This window comes from Propithecus coquereli, unplaced genomic scaffold, assembly GCF_000956105.1.
Source record: "Propithecus coquereli isolate 6110/MARCELLA unplaced genomic scaffold, Pcoq_1.0 Scaffold142, whole genome shotgun sequence".
In the NCBI taxonomy this organism is placed as follows: Eukaryota; Metazoa; Chordata; class Mammalia; order Primates; family Indriidae; genus Propithecus; species Propithecus coquereli.
Genome location: NW_012138525.1, coordinates 5,093,434 through 5,109,457, shown reverse-complemented (window position 1 = coordinate 5,109,457; position 16,024 = coordinate 5,093,434). Strand labels below are relative to the sequence as shown.

The window sequence follows — 16,024 nt, the reverse complement described above, 5'->3', positions numbered from 1 at the left end:
ATCCATCCACCCACCCACCCACCTATCCATCCACTCACCATCCACCCACCATCCACCCACCCACCTATCCATTCACTTACCATCCACCCACTCACCTCTCCATCCACTTACCCACCCATCCATCCCTCCATACCCTCAACCACCAGCCATGAGATATTACTCTTGGGCTGACTCCGAGCTGGACACAAGAGATACAGCAATGACAGGGCAGATGCAATCCCTGCCCAGCCTGTCTGACCCCCAGTCCTTGCCCCTTCACCAAGCCTGCCTCTAATATTTGCAAGGCCTGGCCCCAGCCCACCTTCCTTCTCTTCATCCTGATTCAGACGGCACAGCAAGATGCTTGTGTGTCTGTGTGTGGACAGCCCAGCCCAGATGCCCAAGCTCCACTGTGCCCACCCCCCAAACAGCCAACTCAACCATCCTTGAGGTCTAGGGGAGTTTACATCAGCCAAGCAGTGTCCCCTGTAGGGCATGGAACAAGAAAGAGCCCCACCCAGCTCCGGGAGGAGGTTCAGCTCCATTTGGGCAAGGAATTCTGGGGTCCTGGGTACCCAGAGCATGTTCTAGAAGGGAAGGGTGCAGGTTCCACATGGAGACATCCCTTCCGCCCTGGAGATTACCCACCCTGGGCAGGGAGAGACCACTTCCTCTGGGGCCTGGGGCGAGGCCCCCCCTTGCCCAGGCCTGAGGGCTGCACTGCCTTCCATATCCCCTCCAGCCTCCCCACTGGGGTCCCTCCCAGCTCTCTCTCTGCCTGAAGGGCCTTGCCTGCCCCTCTGGCGGGGAGTGAGTCAGTGCCAGGGCCTGGCTGGTTCTGTCTGCTGGGGGTGGGTGGGGTCTTCGGCGCCCTGAGTTTGCCGGCACTGGGGTGAATCAGCCGCTGACCGAGCTCTGCCCCGCCGGGCTGCCGGTTCGTCAGCAGGACGGCACATCAGCGGCGCAGTCGGCCTGGCGGGAATCGCTGAGACACCAGCCTGGTTTCCTGTCTCCGCGGGTCAGGATGTGACCCTGGGCCCCCTCCCGGAATCCAGGCTCCGGCCTGCCCTTCGGGGACCCAGCGAGATAGAGCCCCTGCCCAGCGGCCCTCGGCTGTCTGCAGACAGCAGCACACACTGACCGTCCCTTCCCAGAGCTTCTTGGCTGCCTCCGCCCCTCTGCCGCCCACCCACAGGAAATCTGAGGATTCTGAGGCTGCGCGGGGATGGACAGGAAAGCCGCCTCTCTGTGCCAGCGACTGGAGAAGCCGGCCACGGGTCGGGAGGGGTCGGGCTGGCCGCTGAGACAGCCGCCACCCCCACGCCCACGGCCTGCCCACGTGTGCTTGCCCTAGGCCTTTGCTCATGCAGTGCCCTCTGCCTGGAATGCCCTGGACCCCCTCTTTGGCTAGATCCTGGGGGCCTCTTCCCTAACGCCCCTTGCCTCCATTCAGCGCTCTTCCTCCTGTCACCTGCAGCCCCCTGCTGATTCCATCACTGATCACCAGGGCCGCTGTGCCCACCTCCGCCTCCTCGGCCGCATGTGGCTCAGGGACAGGGCCCGGCTCTAACTTCTCACTGCATCATCACTGCTCCGCGCAGACCGGGTGCAGAGCAGGCGCGTGGTGAGGGCTGCAGCCCCCATTCTTAGGGGCTGCCTGGGGAGGAAGGCTCCTCCCAGGGAAACCACAGGTTGCCCAGTGATGCCACAGAGTCTGGTGGGACCGTGGGCTCAGCTCTTGAGGCAGGGAGGCCAGAAGCACTGGAGGGAGGCCCAGCTCCATGAGGCTGGACCTCTGCCGCCCCTCTGAGAGCGGATTCTCAGCCCCTGCCTCATCTCCCCTGTAGCGATAACCTTCGAGGTTCAGACGAGCGAACTGAAGTGCAGATGTTCTATAAACTGTAACTTCTCTGGCAGAATGATGGCGTGGACAGGTGGGGCATGGAGCCCAGAGGGGAGAAGTGATAGTCACAATCCCCACAGCTACTGTGCACGGAGCCGCCACCCCGGCAGGCCCTGCGCTCGATATTTCACCGGCACCATCCTGCCGGATTCCCACACCAACCCTGTGAGGTGGGTGCTATTGTCGCCTCCATGTTCCCTGGGAAAACCGAGGCTTGGCGAGGTGGCCTCAGGCGATGCAGCTATAAGTGGTGGAGCCAAAGCTCAGTTGGAGGGTGCTGCCTCTAGAACCGTGCTCCTAACCCCTGCACCGGGGTCACACAGCTGCGCACACGGTCATTCCTGCACGCATTCGACAGTTATTTGGCGTACGCCCGGCCCTGGGCCGGATTCTGCTACTCTGTGATTCTCAGGTGAGCTCCTGAGCCCAAGAAAGGTATGTGTATGTGAGAGCGGGGAGAAGGGCCGCCCTCTGCACGCCAGGTGCTGTGGGAGGACTGGAGCCTCGGTGTCCCGACCCCAGCACTCTCCACCACCTGCTCAACATCCCTCGCAGCCCTGGAGCTTGCGGCCCGCCTGGCTCCTTGGATTAAGAGTTGGATGCCCCGTGGACTGAGTTCTCTGGAAGAGGCAGAGTGTGACGTGAAGATTCTGTTGTCACGAACTCAAGGATCCTTGGAATATGACATGAGTTACAGTGGCAGCCCACCATGCCCCTAAAAATCCTCCAAGAACTGTCCTTGCTCACAGGATAAAGACCAAACTCCCAAACTCCTTAATATGGTGACAGGCCTTTTCCATCTCCCGCTCTGCTCCAGCAGAACTGCCAGCTCCTGCCACGTGCTGGCCCCAGCCCCAGCCCGCTCCCTCTGCTTCTGCATTCGAGCTGTCCTTTGCTCTTCCCGCTGCCTCCTCCACTTGGGGAGCCCCTGGCCATTGTCCAGGACGCCCTGCCTACTCCTGTAGCAGCTGGAGTGCGCCTGCTCCCTGCTCCCGGCGAAGCTCCAGTCACCTGGGTCCTGGCTGTCTGTGTGCACACCTGTCTCCCATAGGCCTGGACACTTGGCGGGGGGCCTTCCTCCGACACTGGCCCGCTGTTGAGTGATTAGGGTCAGGGGATCCCCATCACTCAGAGCAGGCACAGGGACCTGAACACCAGAACAACGAAATGAACCTACGGAGGGCAATCTTATTTTGAATATCGTTAGCACATTTGAAAAAAACTACAATGCCTATGAAAACCGCATAAAGTGTGTTTGGCACTATCTATGGTTTGGAAATTATCAAAGCCCACAGTCCTCAAGGCGGGCAGGGCGGTGGGGAGTGGGCCCCCCGATATTGGTGGTCTGGGCACTTGCTTATCACCGCACAAACGCAGGGCGATTTAACAGTTCTGGGGACAGACTGGCCGTAAGTTTACCCTGAGCCGACACTGCTAAATTGCTACTAGGACCTATGGCCTCAGAGCCAGGTGTGGCCTCCAGCCCAGCCACCTGAACGCTGAGGTCCACCAGCAGTCCCCAGGGAGCTGGTGTGAATTCTGGCCTTGGCGTGTCACGCCACCTCTCTAGGCCAGCCTCAGTTTCCTTTTCCAAGCAGTGGGGATAATGAGAGACCCTGGCAGATAGGTCGCTGGAGGCTTAACACGTGTGAGATGCTTAATTCCTGGTGCATTGTAGGCCCTGGCACAGTACCCAGCACGCGGTCGGCACTTAACAAAGGCGTTATTATTATTAAGAGGGACAAACTTATCAGACAAACTGACGGCAGGCCTTGGGAGGGCTCTCCTGGGGTCCCAAGGCTGCATTGCTGGCTTTGGATCTCTGAGTGGTCACAGGCGTTCAATGGGGGACATTCCAGGGAAGAAGATTTGGGCTCAACTGAGGAAAGCACTTTTCCAAGTTCAAGCTGTGGCTCTGAGAAGCCATGAGACCCCATCATCGGAGGTTTGTAAGCAACAGCTCACCTGGCCCAGCATCCCCACCCCCAACCTGGCTCCCATCCTTGCAGTTGCCCGCCAGACCCGCCCCTTCCCACCCGGGTCTTATGGTGGCATCCATAAGCCTGCCCTGATCCTGGGCCCTGCCCCCTGCCCCCAGAAATGGCACCCCTTTCTGGGCCCTGTGAGATGCCCACACCACTCTCTTGGAAGGGGGCCTGGTGAGGACTTGGCCACTGCCCTGGGGACAGCCATGAGGAAGGCTCCCCTCATCACATTGGCCCTGGAGCCTCCTCTGGGTCCCCCTCCCAACCCTGCCATGGGGACTCACCCTTAGGAACTTCAGGAAGAGGACGTGGACTTCGAGTATAGCGTTGGGGACCTCAGCCACGCAGCCCTCAGAGACCTGGCTGGTGGTATATGTCACCTCGCCCCTCTCAGGGTCCACTGGCTGTAGGTCACAATGGATGGTTTCTGCAAGACCTGTTGGAGAAACACAGCCAGAGAGAGGGTCAGGTAAGAATAAGGTGATGACAATGACTGCCACTTTCCAAATGCCTATGAGGTAACTTGGCACGAACTAAGTAGCTCCCCTACTAGGTGGATATCGGTATACCCATTCCGTGGATGAAGAAACTGAGGCTCAGAGAGGAAAAGTCTCTTGCCCAAGGTCATAGTGTTACTAGGTATAGGGTTGATGAATAAGTATGTCCCCTACAATATTTGGGATATACTAATACTTTTAAAAATTTACTCATTGTTTATCTGAAATTCGAATCTAACTGGGTATCCTATATATATATATATAATTTACAATTTATTTATTTTTTTAGAGACGGACCATAGGTGCGAACCACCGCGCCCGGCCCATCCTGTGCTTTCATTGGCTACATCTGGGGACCCTACCCGCATGGCGAGGCCCACCTGTGAACCCAAGCCACAGCTGGTTCACCCCAAAGGAAGGCGAGAGCTGAGGTCGGCAGACAAAGTGGCTGGGAAGAGGGCTGAGAGTTTCCTGGCCCCAAGGGACGGGGTGAGCCGAGAGGGCGGCCCAGGTCAGAGGGAGGCTGCCGGATTAGGCCACAGAGCCTGCCGCGGGGTCTGCGGAAACGCAGGTCCTGAGGGAACGGAATGGAATTTCACCCTGACCCGGCAGAGGAGGAAGAGGAAATGAGGCCCCTACACCTCGTCCTAAGGAATGTGCTGGGGAAGGGGGGCTCCGGAGGAGGGAAGGAGGACAGAGAAGGGGAGACTGTTTGGAAGTTTGTGTCTCCATCTTGTCGCGCTCACTTCCTGTTTTCTTGGAGATCAAAGATGGGCGCGGAGGGACCGGCCTCAAGTCCAGCCAACACCAGCTCAGAGGAGGGGGCGGGGAGGTTTTTTTGAGTCCTAGGCTGTCCGTAGCCTCACCTGGCCTCCTTCCCCACCTTTCCACAGCTTGCTGGGCTCCGGACCCCCAGAGGTCAGAGAGGGGCGTAAGATGGCGGCCCCTCGCCGCGGCAGCTTCCCCCCCAGCCCTGTCCTGGGAAGGAGAAGCTCCGCACAAGCACCTCTGGCCACCACGGGGGCGCAGCCTCGTAAGTCCTGGCTCTGACCCTATCCTGCGTGTGCCAGGGACTCCAGAGTGCCTGGGGACATGGCATTTTGGTTCAAAGCAAGGTCCCTGGAGCCAGGCCCACCTAGGTTTGAATTTCAGGCCCAACACTCACTAGCTTTGGTGAACGGTTTCACCCCTTGGGGCTTCGATTTCCTGGTCTGTGAAATGACGGTAAGAACAGAACCCACACAATCCACAGAGGTTGTTGGGAGGACTCCATGGCACAGGGCAGGTGGCAGTTCTTTTTATTACAATAATTCTATTGACTTCTGCAGTCTTTGCAGAAGAGTCCACCGTCCCAGGGGTGGGTGAAGTGGCAGGATGGGGCAGCCTCCAGGTGAGGGTCCTCTGGGTCTCCCTCACCCCAGTAGGCTGCTCAAGGGCCAGTGCCAGTTCCTGCCATCTCATCCCCCTCTGACCCACCAGCCCTCCAGCTCCCCCCACCGTCTCCCTTCCCTGTGGGGGGGCACAGGCTCCTCCCATACACATGGGGAGACTGAGGCAGGAGAGGTTGGATGCACGCCGCTGGGCTCAGACCCACCTCTCCCCACCTGACCCCGGGTCTGGCCTGCAGACTAGCCCAGCACCTCCCTCCTTCCCTTTGGACTTTCCCTGCCCCCTCCCCAGACTTCCAGGAACCCCAGTTCCTCTGGATTACTGGATCGCTGGGGCCGCCTGGGGCCACCGCCTGGGGCCACCTCCTCCATGCCGTCAGCCAGCGGGAGAGGCCGCAGGCCTGGCCATTATGTAATGATCAGATAACAGGCCAGGCTGGGAGATCAGATAAGAGGTCCATTTATTTTGGGGCCTTTTCGAATCCTGGCCACCCCCACCCCCGCAGACGAGAATGGGGAGACAGGAGGGAGTGTGACGCCTGGGCCTGTCTCCGGAGCCCGAGCCCGGAGCCCGAGGCGGGCCCAGACCAAGCTGAAAACAATCCCCTGGCACCAAGGGAAACGCTGGCCTCCCGGGACCAGTTAGAGGAGTGAGAGACCCAGAAGCCACCTCCTCAGCGCTGACCCCTTTCTGCCTCCCCACCCACGAGAACACAGCCACCCCCGGGACTTTCCAAACGGCCACCCCCAACATCTTGGTGGCCACAGAGGATAATGGTTAAGAAAAGTCGGGGTCAAATCCCAGCTCTTTCTCTTAAAAAGCTGGTCACCTTGAGCAGAAGCCTAACCTCTCTGAGCCTCGGTTTCCCTAATCACAGACCGGCAATAACTGCAGCAGACGCTTCCCTCGTGCTGGGGGCCGAGGTCCCGTCTCCAAGCTTTACATGCATGAACTCATCCGACCCTCACGCCAGCCCTGGGGGGCGGGTGCTGCTGTTACACCCGTTTACCGTGAGGCCACTGAGGACTGGGAAGTTAAGGAATGTTTCTGAGGTCACCCAGCCACTCACGGCAGGGGCTGGATTTGAGCCCAGGTGTTCTGGCTCTAGCACTGCGCAGCGGGTGCTCTGGACACAGCGGCTGTGAATGTTATTTCATAACACCAGGGACACCAGGGCAGTACTTTTTGACAAGGGTCTTTTCTACTGAAAAGTCTGTCTCCTCCTCTCAGCCCGCCAGCCAGCCTTACTCCCTTCAGGGTCTCATTGCAGCCTATGGACTTGCCAGCCTCCAGCCCTGCCACTCCCCGGCCACCAGCAAGTATTTCCTAAGGCTCTCCAGTGTCTGTAGGGCCAAGGTCACACACGGCAACCTAAAGTGGGGTTAAAAAGTGCAGGGAACAAAGGCTCAGATCCAGGCTCAGATCCTGATTCTGCCGCCTTCTAGCTTCCCCTCCGTGCCTCAGTGTTGTCACCTGTGAAATGAGGATGATGGTGATCATAACACCTTCCTCAGCCAGTTGGGGAGTGTGGCGTAAGATGACACATGCGCAGCGCTGATTGCTCAGGAGCTGGCAAGCGCTGCCACATCACCTATGCCCAGTCAATGGGAGACGTGGGCTGTTCCCTCACACACACCTTGTTCCCTCTGCCACGTCCTTTCCCACCCCAACAGTCATCTCTTATTTGACCACTTAGCCAACTTCTATTCATCCTTCAAAACCCTGTTCTGAAAGTCTCATTGAAACCAATCCCTCCTTTCTTAGGTGCATCAGTACCTGGATGTCATTCTAGAACCACACATGCCCCAGTGCATTGTTTCGATGGATCTCTGTGTCTGCACTCCCAGCAGACAGTGGGCTTTTCCAACACAAAGAGAGTCCAGACCACCCTGTGTCCCGATCGCTCAGCCCAGGGCTCAGAGCAGGCCAAGCATATGTTTGTTAAATTGGCCTGTCGGGCCTGCCCCTAACCTGCTGGATGACCTGCATCAAGCCCCTCCACCATACTGGGACTCAGTTTCCCCGTGGGTAGTGGGTGGGACGGACAGGACATGCTCCCAGTTCCACTGGGGGTCTGATGTCCTGAGGTTTCATCTAGGGGTACAGGCAGGAAGAGAGGGCTACTGAGGGCAGAGGCAGGGTCCCAGAGTTGTTGGGATGGGAGGGCCATCACGGGGGCAGGGGAGGGGCTGACTACCTGGCTGAAAGGGACCAGGGACCAAGGCTGAAAGATCAGGCAGCAGGAGACCCTCCTCGGCTCCCCTGAGGCAGTGTGGTGCAGTGGTTAGCCCAGGGCTTATGCCTCAGCTGCTCATTCCTGGGCAGTGTTACTTGGGCAAATTCCCTCGCCTGCCTGTGCTTGCCCCAGTGTCTTCGTCTGTGAAATGGGGTAACAGGAGCGTCTCCTTCACAGGATTTTGTGAGGGTTAAGTCTGACAGTACACATAGCATGCCTAGAGCAGTGTCTGGCATCCATTAAGCACTGAATAAATGTCAGCTGTTATATTTAGCTATTCACCCCCACGCCATCACAGGTCCTGGATGTCCTTCTAGAACCACAGATGCCCAAACCGGGCCAGCCCAGCCCTGGATGGGGGTCCCTTTCAGCCTCCAAGGCTGATGCCCCAAAGCCTGGGCTGGAGCTAGGAAGTGGGGGCACAGAGCCAGGGCCGCCAGCTCTCCAAGTCTGCAATGCCAGGCCACCAAGTGTGCAGGACAAATAAACTGAATTTGGGAGCAGACAGCCTGGGGTTGAAGTCGGGACCTGTCAATTATCCCAAGCTTCAATTTCCTCATCTGTAAACTGGGCAGAGAGACAAAAAGCTGGCATGTGCCTGCCACACTGAGGACCGGGGGTGGCGGGACGGCTGCCTCCCTCTTGCCCAGATGCCCCCTCAGGCCCTGGAGCAAATGGACAGGGCTGTCTTCAGAGGGCCAGCAAGGACCCATCTGTGACCATGAGCAAGACCCTCTGTCCCTCTGGGTCTTAGTATCACATCTGTCTGGCTGAGACAAGGGAGAATCCTAACAGTCATGTCCCAGTGTCCCCAGGGACCCAGCCTCTCCTGGCTCCAACCTCTGTCCCTCCTGGCAAACGGGAATGCAGCCTCTGACACACGGATGTCTGTGGTCTCTCCTCTGTCACCAGCCCTCCCCAGCCAGGCCCAGGCCCCACAGGTGGCCAGCTGCATGGGGGCTCCAAGTCACGCCTCTGCCTCGTCCTCCACACTTAGGAAACAATCTTCAACCCCAGCCACCTAGCGTGGGCGACGAGCCCCAGCAACCCGGCTCCCGGGACTCTATCCAAGTGAAATAATCCGAAATACAGGAAAAGGTGCACGCACTAAAAACGTGCACGGAGGTATTTATAACCAGAACAAAGGGGGAACCACCTACATGGTCAACAATAAGGGATGCACCAGGCAAGCGATGGCACGTTTAAGGGACGTAGTATCCCAGAACTGCAATAGGATGGCCAAGGGGCCCACATGACAACATGGAATCCTTCTGGGACACGAGAAGTGTACACAAGACTCCCAAATGTTGATCCGCCTGGATTGACATTACCTTAAAAATCTAGACCAAAACTAGTACGCAATCCACCAACATGCTAACAGTGCTTGTATTAATAAAGAATAATATGATAAAATTGCCTCTTATTATATTATTATTATAATTAATAATAACATTATTATTATAATTAGTAGTAAGAACAATATTATTATTATAAGAGGTAACTTCCTCCTCTCATCTATTTTCTTTGTAGGGCAGGCTGAGGCAATTTAACATACGGTTAAATTACTTGGTAAAAATCTCTACATGCTTGTTCTTAAAGTCCAACATGACAGAAAAATGTGTCTTAGAAAGTGAATGTCCCCTAGAGAAAACGCCAGGCTGAGAACAGTAATATTGGGTGCACATCCTTCCAGAATTTTCTCTATGCACATTGTGCATCATGACTAGTTCATCATTACAGAAACGGAATTATTGTTGTCTGGGCACCTACCAGGGTGTCCCAGACATCTGTCAGCAGTTTTCACGTAGATCTGCCTTTTGCTTGGGAACTGCTACGTGGTATTCCACTGCGTGGTCATTTATGTGCGGGGCCCCTGTGATGGACATTTAGGCGGTTTCCAGTTGTCGGGTTTTTGTTGCAGGTCCCCGTGGCCCGTATGTCTTTACAGTGTTAGGCACGTAACTCCGTAGGACTGACTCTTGAAGGTTGAGTTGTGAGGGCAAAAAGTTATACACAAGGTACAAGTTTAGGAGATTCTGCCAAGTTGTGCTCCCAGAAGACCGGACCTGTTTAGGACCCATTTTTGGAACTGTTCTCACCCCCTCCATGCTAAAGGGGCATGAGGGTGTCTGGGTCACTCCCACTCCCAGCCCCGGTGTGGGGATCTGCGTTCCAGGCCTGGTCTGGGCTCCCATCTGCCCTCCAGGAGCCTTGATTACCTAGACTATAAATAGTTGGGCTGGGCGGTCTGCAATGCCCTTGAGCCTGTGGTCGCTGGTCTGCCAGGACCAGCTCCTACCTGCTCATCGGAGATTGGTAAATTCCCAGGTTGTTAAATTTCCAGATTGATAAATTCAAACCGGTTGTTCAACATGGCTACTATTAAAAATTAAATTATACAAACTTACAGCTAAATAAACTATATATATATTTAAAGGTAATAAATATCAAAACTTATTACTTCTAAATTGTTTTACTGCACTATGATCTATGCCCTTCAGCTTATCTGCAAGGACAGTATCCACATGGTGGGAATACTGGCTAACTGCTGAGCGCATCAAATCCCAGCTCCGTCTGGTGAGTTGGTAGCTCCAAAACAACCATGTGGGAATATTTACACCATGGAAATGGACGGACACTATGAATCAGGTCCCTCCACTGCTGTTATTAATTATTTACCGGCACACCACTGCCTTCCACCCTTTAACCTTCGGTCCTTTAAAACCAGACACTAACCCACTAACCGACAACGTGGATCTTTCTCTAAGGACCGAGAGGAGGAGCGTGTTATCGCAGCTAGGAACGGATGGGAGGGAGCGGGGGAGGCCGGGCAGCCCCGAGGCATCTCAGGGAGCTCAGGTAGGGTTCTGTCCTGGCTGTGTGGACCTGGCAGGTCAGAGCCTCCATCTCCTCTTCTGTAAAATGGGGATGACAGCAGCGGCCATCTTGCAGGGTTTCCGTGGGCCACATCAAATGTTCTGGGGGGGGCCACAGGCCCGGGGTCACAGCCTGGCTCAGTCACTTCATGTCTCTGAGACTCAGTTTCCCGTCTAGCAATGAGGCAGTGGTGAAAGCTTTGGAGGCCGAGGTCAGGGACTTGGACGTGCTGTGGGGCAGGGAAGAGGCCGTCCCTGCTGCTGTTTCCCTCCTCCTTCCTGCCCACATGCTCAGCGCCCTTCTGCCCCCTCCTCCAGATCCTTCAGGAAGTTCCTGGACGCGCAGGTGGGTGAAGGGGTGTCCACAGGGCTGGCCAGTGGCTTGAGGTGGCTGTGGGGCAGGGCCCAGCAGAGATCTACCATGAGTGGGACGTGGGGCCGGAGGTCCCTGGCTCCTCACGGCCCCTCCTCTGGTCAGTTTCAGAAGGCAGCGGAGGCCAGGACCCCCTGGAGAGGCCCCCAGGCTGAGGAGCCGGGCAGAACCCCCAGCCTGGGCCTGTACCCCCATCCTGCACCCCTGGGGGGTAGCAAAGGGATGGAGGAGGAGCAGAGCACTGCAGTCTTGGCCTGTTCAAAGGGTTCTGGGGGGCGCTCAAAGGCCCCGGGGAAGGGGAGGTGGAGGAATTTAACGCGAGCAATAAAACAATATCAGCAACACAGAAGTGACCAGCCTGCCGCACTGCTTCCCCACAACCGTGGCAGCGGCTGTTGTCATCCCCGCTGCGTTCAGAGGCCCCAAGATCACCTCGTGAGGTACCAATGTGAGATTTGAACCTGGAGCCTGCACTCTGAGCCCAGGCTGTGGGCCCTCCTACCCACATATTCCTCAAATGGGAAACTCAAGGCCCAGAGAGCGCAGGGAACTCTCCCAGGGCTGCACAGCATTGTGGGGCCCGGGCTTCCTGGGGAAACACAGATGTAGCTGGGAGGGCAGACGCCAGAGGCCAGGGGTAAGGTAAGTAAGTCGCCCCGGTTTGCCTGAGACTTTTAACGCTGAAAGTCCCGTGTTCTGTGAAACCCCCAAGTCCCAGCAAACTGGGAGAAGGGTTGGTCCCCTCCAAAGCCCCCCAGGATGGCTCCACTGGGTGTGAGTGCAGGACACAAGGAGGAGGCCGTGGACTCTTGGAGCCTGGTCTATGTACCAGGGGCCGAGTCTCCCCACCCGGGGCCCTGGCCACCTACCTGTGGGGCTGAGGCTGCAGCCAGCCAGCAGCAGGGTGACAACCAGGGGGAAAGTGCCGTGGGCCATGCTGTCCACCAGGGAGCCTGAGCGCTGGGCCTTATCCGGTGTCCAGGGGCAGGGCCGCAGGCGGGCGCCGGGGCCGGCGTGGGCTCGCACGGGGACCCGAGGGGAGCAGGCGGCCGGAGCGACGGCGTCCCTGCTCCAGCCTTCTGGGGTGGCGGCCGAGGGGTCAGGAGAAGTGGGCAGAGGGACGCAGGGCCGGGCTGGGGTCGCGGGTTCCGGATGGGTGGGGAGGGACGCTGGGCTCCCGTGGACCACAGTGGTGGCAGCAGTCCTGGCCCGGGACGCCGACGGAGGCTGGGGTATTACTGGCGCGACAGGGAGCTCCCGGCTCATCCAGCCCGGCCCAGGGAGGCAGGAAATGCGCTTCCTTAGAGAAGGGGCCGGGCCAGGCCGCCTGCCAAGCGGTAGAGGAAGTGCCACAGGCTTTGTCGCTGGGTGGGGGGCCCTGGGATGGGGAGGCAGTGGGTGGGAGGGCCCAGGCTCCAGGCTTGTCTCCCCATGCACCCCACCCTCCCATCCCACCCTCTCCAGGACCAGGGGGTGGGGGTGCATCTGGCAGCCCCACGATGAAAACAATCACCCTAGCAGCCCACCGAGGGGACATTTCCAGGGCCAGCCCTTGGCTACAGCAGCTCATGTGGAGCTCGCGACCCTATGAACTCAGTGATCCCATTTTGCAGATGAGGAAGCAGAGACCTGATGCGGCGAGATAGATAATTGGTCCGAGAAGATGGCAGAGTTGTGAGACGGGTGGCACAGCGGGCTCGCTGAGCCGCCACCAGGCTGCTGCTCCCTTGTTTGTAGGCAGGAAAACCGAAGCCCAGGGCAGGGAAGGAACACTCCTAATCTGGCACAGCAAGGCAGCTGGGGCTGGGGTCTTGGGCCCAGAGAGGGCAGAGGACCTGCCCAGGGCCACACACTTTGTGTCTGCCCTCTCCATGGGTGGAAAATCCTTCAGGGACAAAAGACAGCTCCAAATGAAAGGGGGACAGACTTTAATGGCATTTCTGAAGTCAGATGGTTCTGGATTCAAACGCTGCTCTGTTTGCTCTGACCCACGCGCCCTCGGGCAAGGCCTCTCAGGCCTCAGTCCCTCTGCCTGTAAAGTGGGCACAACAGGCCTTCCTGGCCAGGCTGGGAGGTTTCTAAAGGTCAGACACTATGAGCCCTGGGCCTGGCATACAGGAGACACTCCCCCATCAGTGCTCCCTGAGCCTGGGTGACAATCCCAAAACCATCCCGTGTCCATTGTATAAACAGTAGGCACCTATTCTCCATGCCCATGATGACGCCAGTCGCAGGTAGCACCTAGGGCCAGGCCGAGGGGGCGCAGAGAAGGAAGGCTGAGGAGGGGCTAGCGTTTAGGGGCTGGCCTTGGAAAGACTGGGCGAGTTGGTGGGGGAGACACAGGGTGAGGAGGACATGCCAGGCAGGGGACTGGCCTAGGCAAAGGCACAGAAGCAGGAAGTGGCCGACCACTGTGGGACAGCAGGGGTGTGGTAGGACAGGAAGCCTGGAGAGGCAGACTCTGGCCCTGCTCTGGGAGGGCCTTGAATGCCAGGACTTTATCCTGAGGTCCACTGGGAGTCATGGAGGGTTCTTGAGCAGAAGGAAGCTGACGGAGCTGGGCTCTGAAAAGACACATCTTCGTGTGCGCTGGCAGGGCCTCTGGTGAGATGGAGCTGCGGGGTCCTTCTCTTTATACCTGCTCTGGATCACAGACGGAGAAATCGAGGCCCAGAGCAGGAGGAGGCTGGAGCCCTGGGTGCCTCTGGAGGGAGGGTGTTGGTCGGGGTCTAAGGCCTGGCCCCTGGATGCCTCCCAGCCCCGTTGGCCTGCTCCAGTGACCAGTGTAGGCCCCATGCTTGTCTCTGCAGGAGTTGACAAGGGGCGGGAAGGGTGGGTGTGGCTCCTTGGGTGGGGGCTAGGGGAAGGTTCGCTCGCTTGCCCAGCCAGTTCTCAGCCAACCGTGGGCATGAGGTCAAGGGAGACCACCCTCCCCAGCAGGCCATCCCAAGGGAGGCAGCCTTGGAGATGGTGGGGGCCAGGGGCGGGGAGCAGCGCCCAAGCAGAGGGCAGCGTAGTAGGGGTGGGGGCTGTGAAGTTTCTCCAGGGTCCGTGCCCCAGGGACAGTTAATCCAGCCCCAGGGCCCGCCCTAGGCGTTCACCTTATCAGCTCTCAATCCTCATAGCCGCCTGGTATGTTATCCCCATTTTACAGAGGAGGAGGCTGAGGCTCCCTGAGGTGTACCTGACCCCAGCTGGAAAGCGGTGACCCCCAGGGCTGCCTGGCCCCAAGCTCGGCTCTTTCCCCACCTCCACCCCCTGAGCTGAATGTGGAGGGAGGACCGGTGTTGCAGGGGCAGTGGGCATCTCAGCGTGGGGGGTTTACAGGGGGTTGGGAGCACCTGGGGCAGTAACACGGCCCCCCCAGGGGGCTCTTCCCAAACCTGCCTCCCTCCGCCTTCCCTCCATGCTGCACAATCCATCCCCATCCACATTATGAACAAGACCCCACAGAGTCTCTAGACAGCAGCAGAGACTCCAGATGGACACATGGAAAAACTTACAGAAAATCTTGTGGGAGAGAGAAAGCTACCCGTGGCCATGGGACCTCATGGAGGAAGGAGGAGATTGGGACCCGCCCAGGGGTTGGGGGTGGGGAGGGGTCACCTCCAGCTCCCACGGCACCCTGAGCCTCCCACCACAGCCCAGCCTGTGCGGAGCCGGCTGCGTGTGTGTCTCTCCACTCTGCTGGAAGCCTCACGAGGACAGGGACTTTGATGTCCTCTGCACTGCTGTCCCCAGCACAGGGCCCAGTGCCTTTTAGCCCTCAAGACACATTTATTGAAAGCATGAGGTATCCTGGAAGGTAAGGTGGGGGGGGTCATGGAGGCACAGGGAAACTGAGGCACAGAGAGGCAGGCCTTGTCCCTGGTCCCCAGTAGAACAGGCCAGTCCTAGACTGGGTCTCCTGTCCCCAGGAAGCTTGATGGTCACACAGCCTCACAGCCAGGGACAGACGCCAACGACGCGGGGTTGGCTGTCTCCCACTGTCCCGCAGATGCACTCTCCGTCCTGCCGGACACACGCTCTCTCCCCAGCCCCGCCCCGCCCCGCCCCGCCCTGTGCTGGGAGATCTGCTGGCTCCTTCCCTGCAGGGTCGCTGCACATTGGTGGCCTCCCTCCCCTGAAGGCCACAGCCTTGTGGGGACCCTCTCCACACAGCCCAGTCTGGCTGTGGAATCGACTCCTGGCCCCTTCAGACTGAGGGTGGTCACGGCCCAAGCTACTGCCTGGGCTTCCGTCCGTCCGTCCGTCCGTCCGTCCGTCCGCACTGTCCCGGGTGGTTTCCCAACACCCTGGCCGCACCTGTGTAAACAGACCCTTCATCAAACCCTCCTCTAACGTCCCGCTGGAGCGTGCCATCTGTTTCCTGCTGGGGCTCTGACCGATACAGATGTTTTCAGGTGCCGCCTGTCCACACGCCAGAGAGACGCATGGCCAGTGGCCAGGCCCCCGAGCCTGGACCCCACAGTGGGCAGATGCACACGTTCCGCGCCTTCTTCCTCCTGGCTGGCCAGGAAGGCTGGGGCTTCAGGAAGGGACGGAGCACGTCTACCCTGGCCGTTGGCCACTGAAGGAATTTCAGGCGGCCCCCAGGGACCCACCAGGCGGCTGTCCGTCTCCAGCAGCGGCCTGGAGCCAGGGGCCGCTGATAACGACAGGGCCAGACCAGAGGGAAGAGAACACTGGGCTGGGCGCAGGGTACCCAGGCTCTGCCCTGCACTGGCCGGGTGGCCTCAGGCAAGACCGTCCCACTTTCTGAGCCTCAGTTTCTTCATCTGCACAA

General features: G+C 58.5%; 1 protein-coding gene across 1 annotated transcript in view; it reads right to left on the bottom strand.

Moving 5' to 3' along the window:
- The window catches only part of ENG (endoglin), a 31,696-nt gene extending 19,116 nt beyond the window's left edge, over window positions 1–12,580 (bottom strand). The window contains exons 1-2 of the mRNA XM_012639710.1: window positions 12,108–12,580; window positions 4,152–4,303 (exon numbers count right to left, since the gene is read on the bottom strand). Coding sequence (XP_012495164.1) covers window positions 4,152–4,303; window positions 12,108–12,504 — 549 coding nt within the window. The 5' untranslated portion in view covers window positions 12,505–12,580. The remainder of the gene's footprint in view (window positions 1–4,151; window positions 4,304–12,107) is intronic.
- Window positions 12,581–16,024: the final 3,444 nt, after the last annotated feature.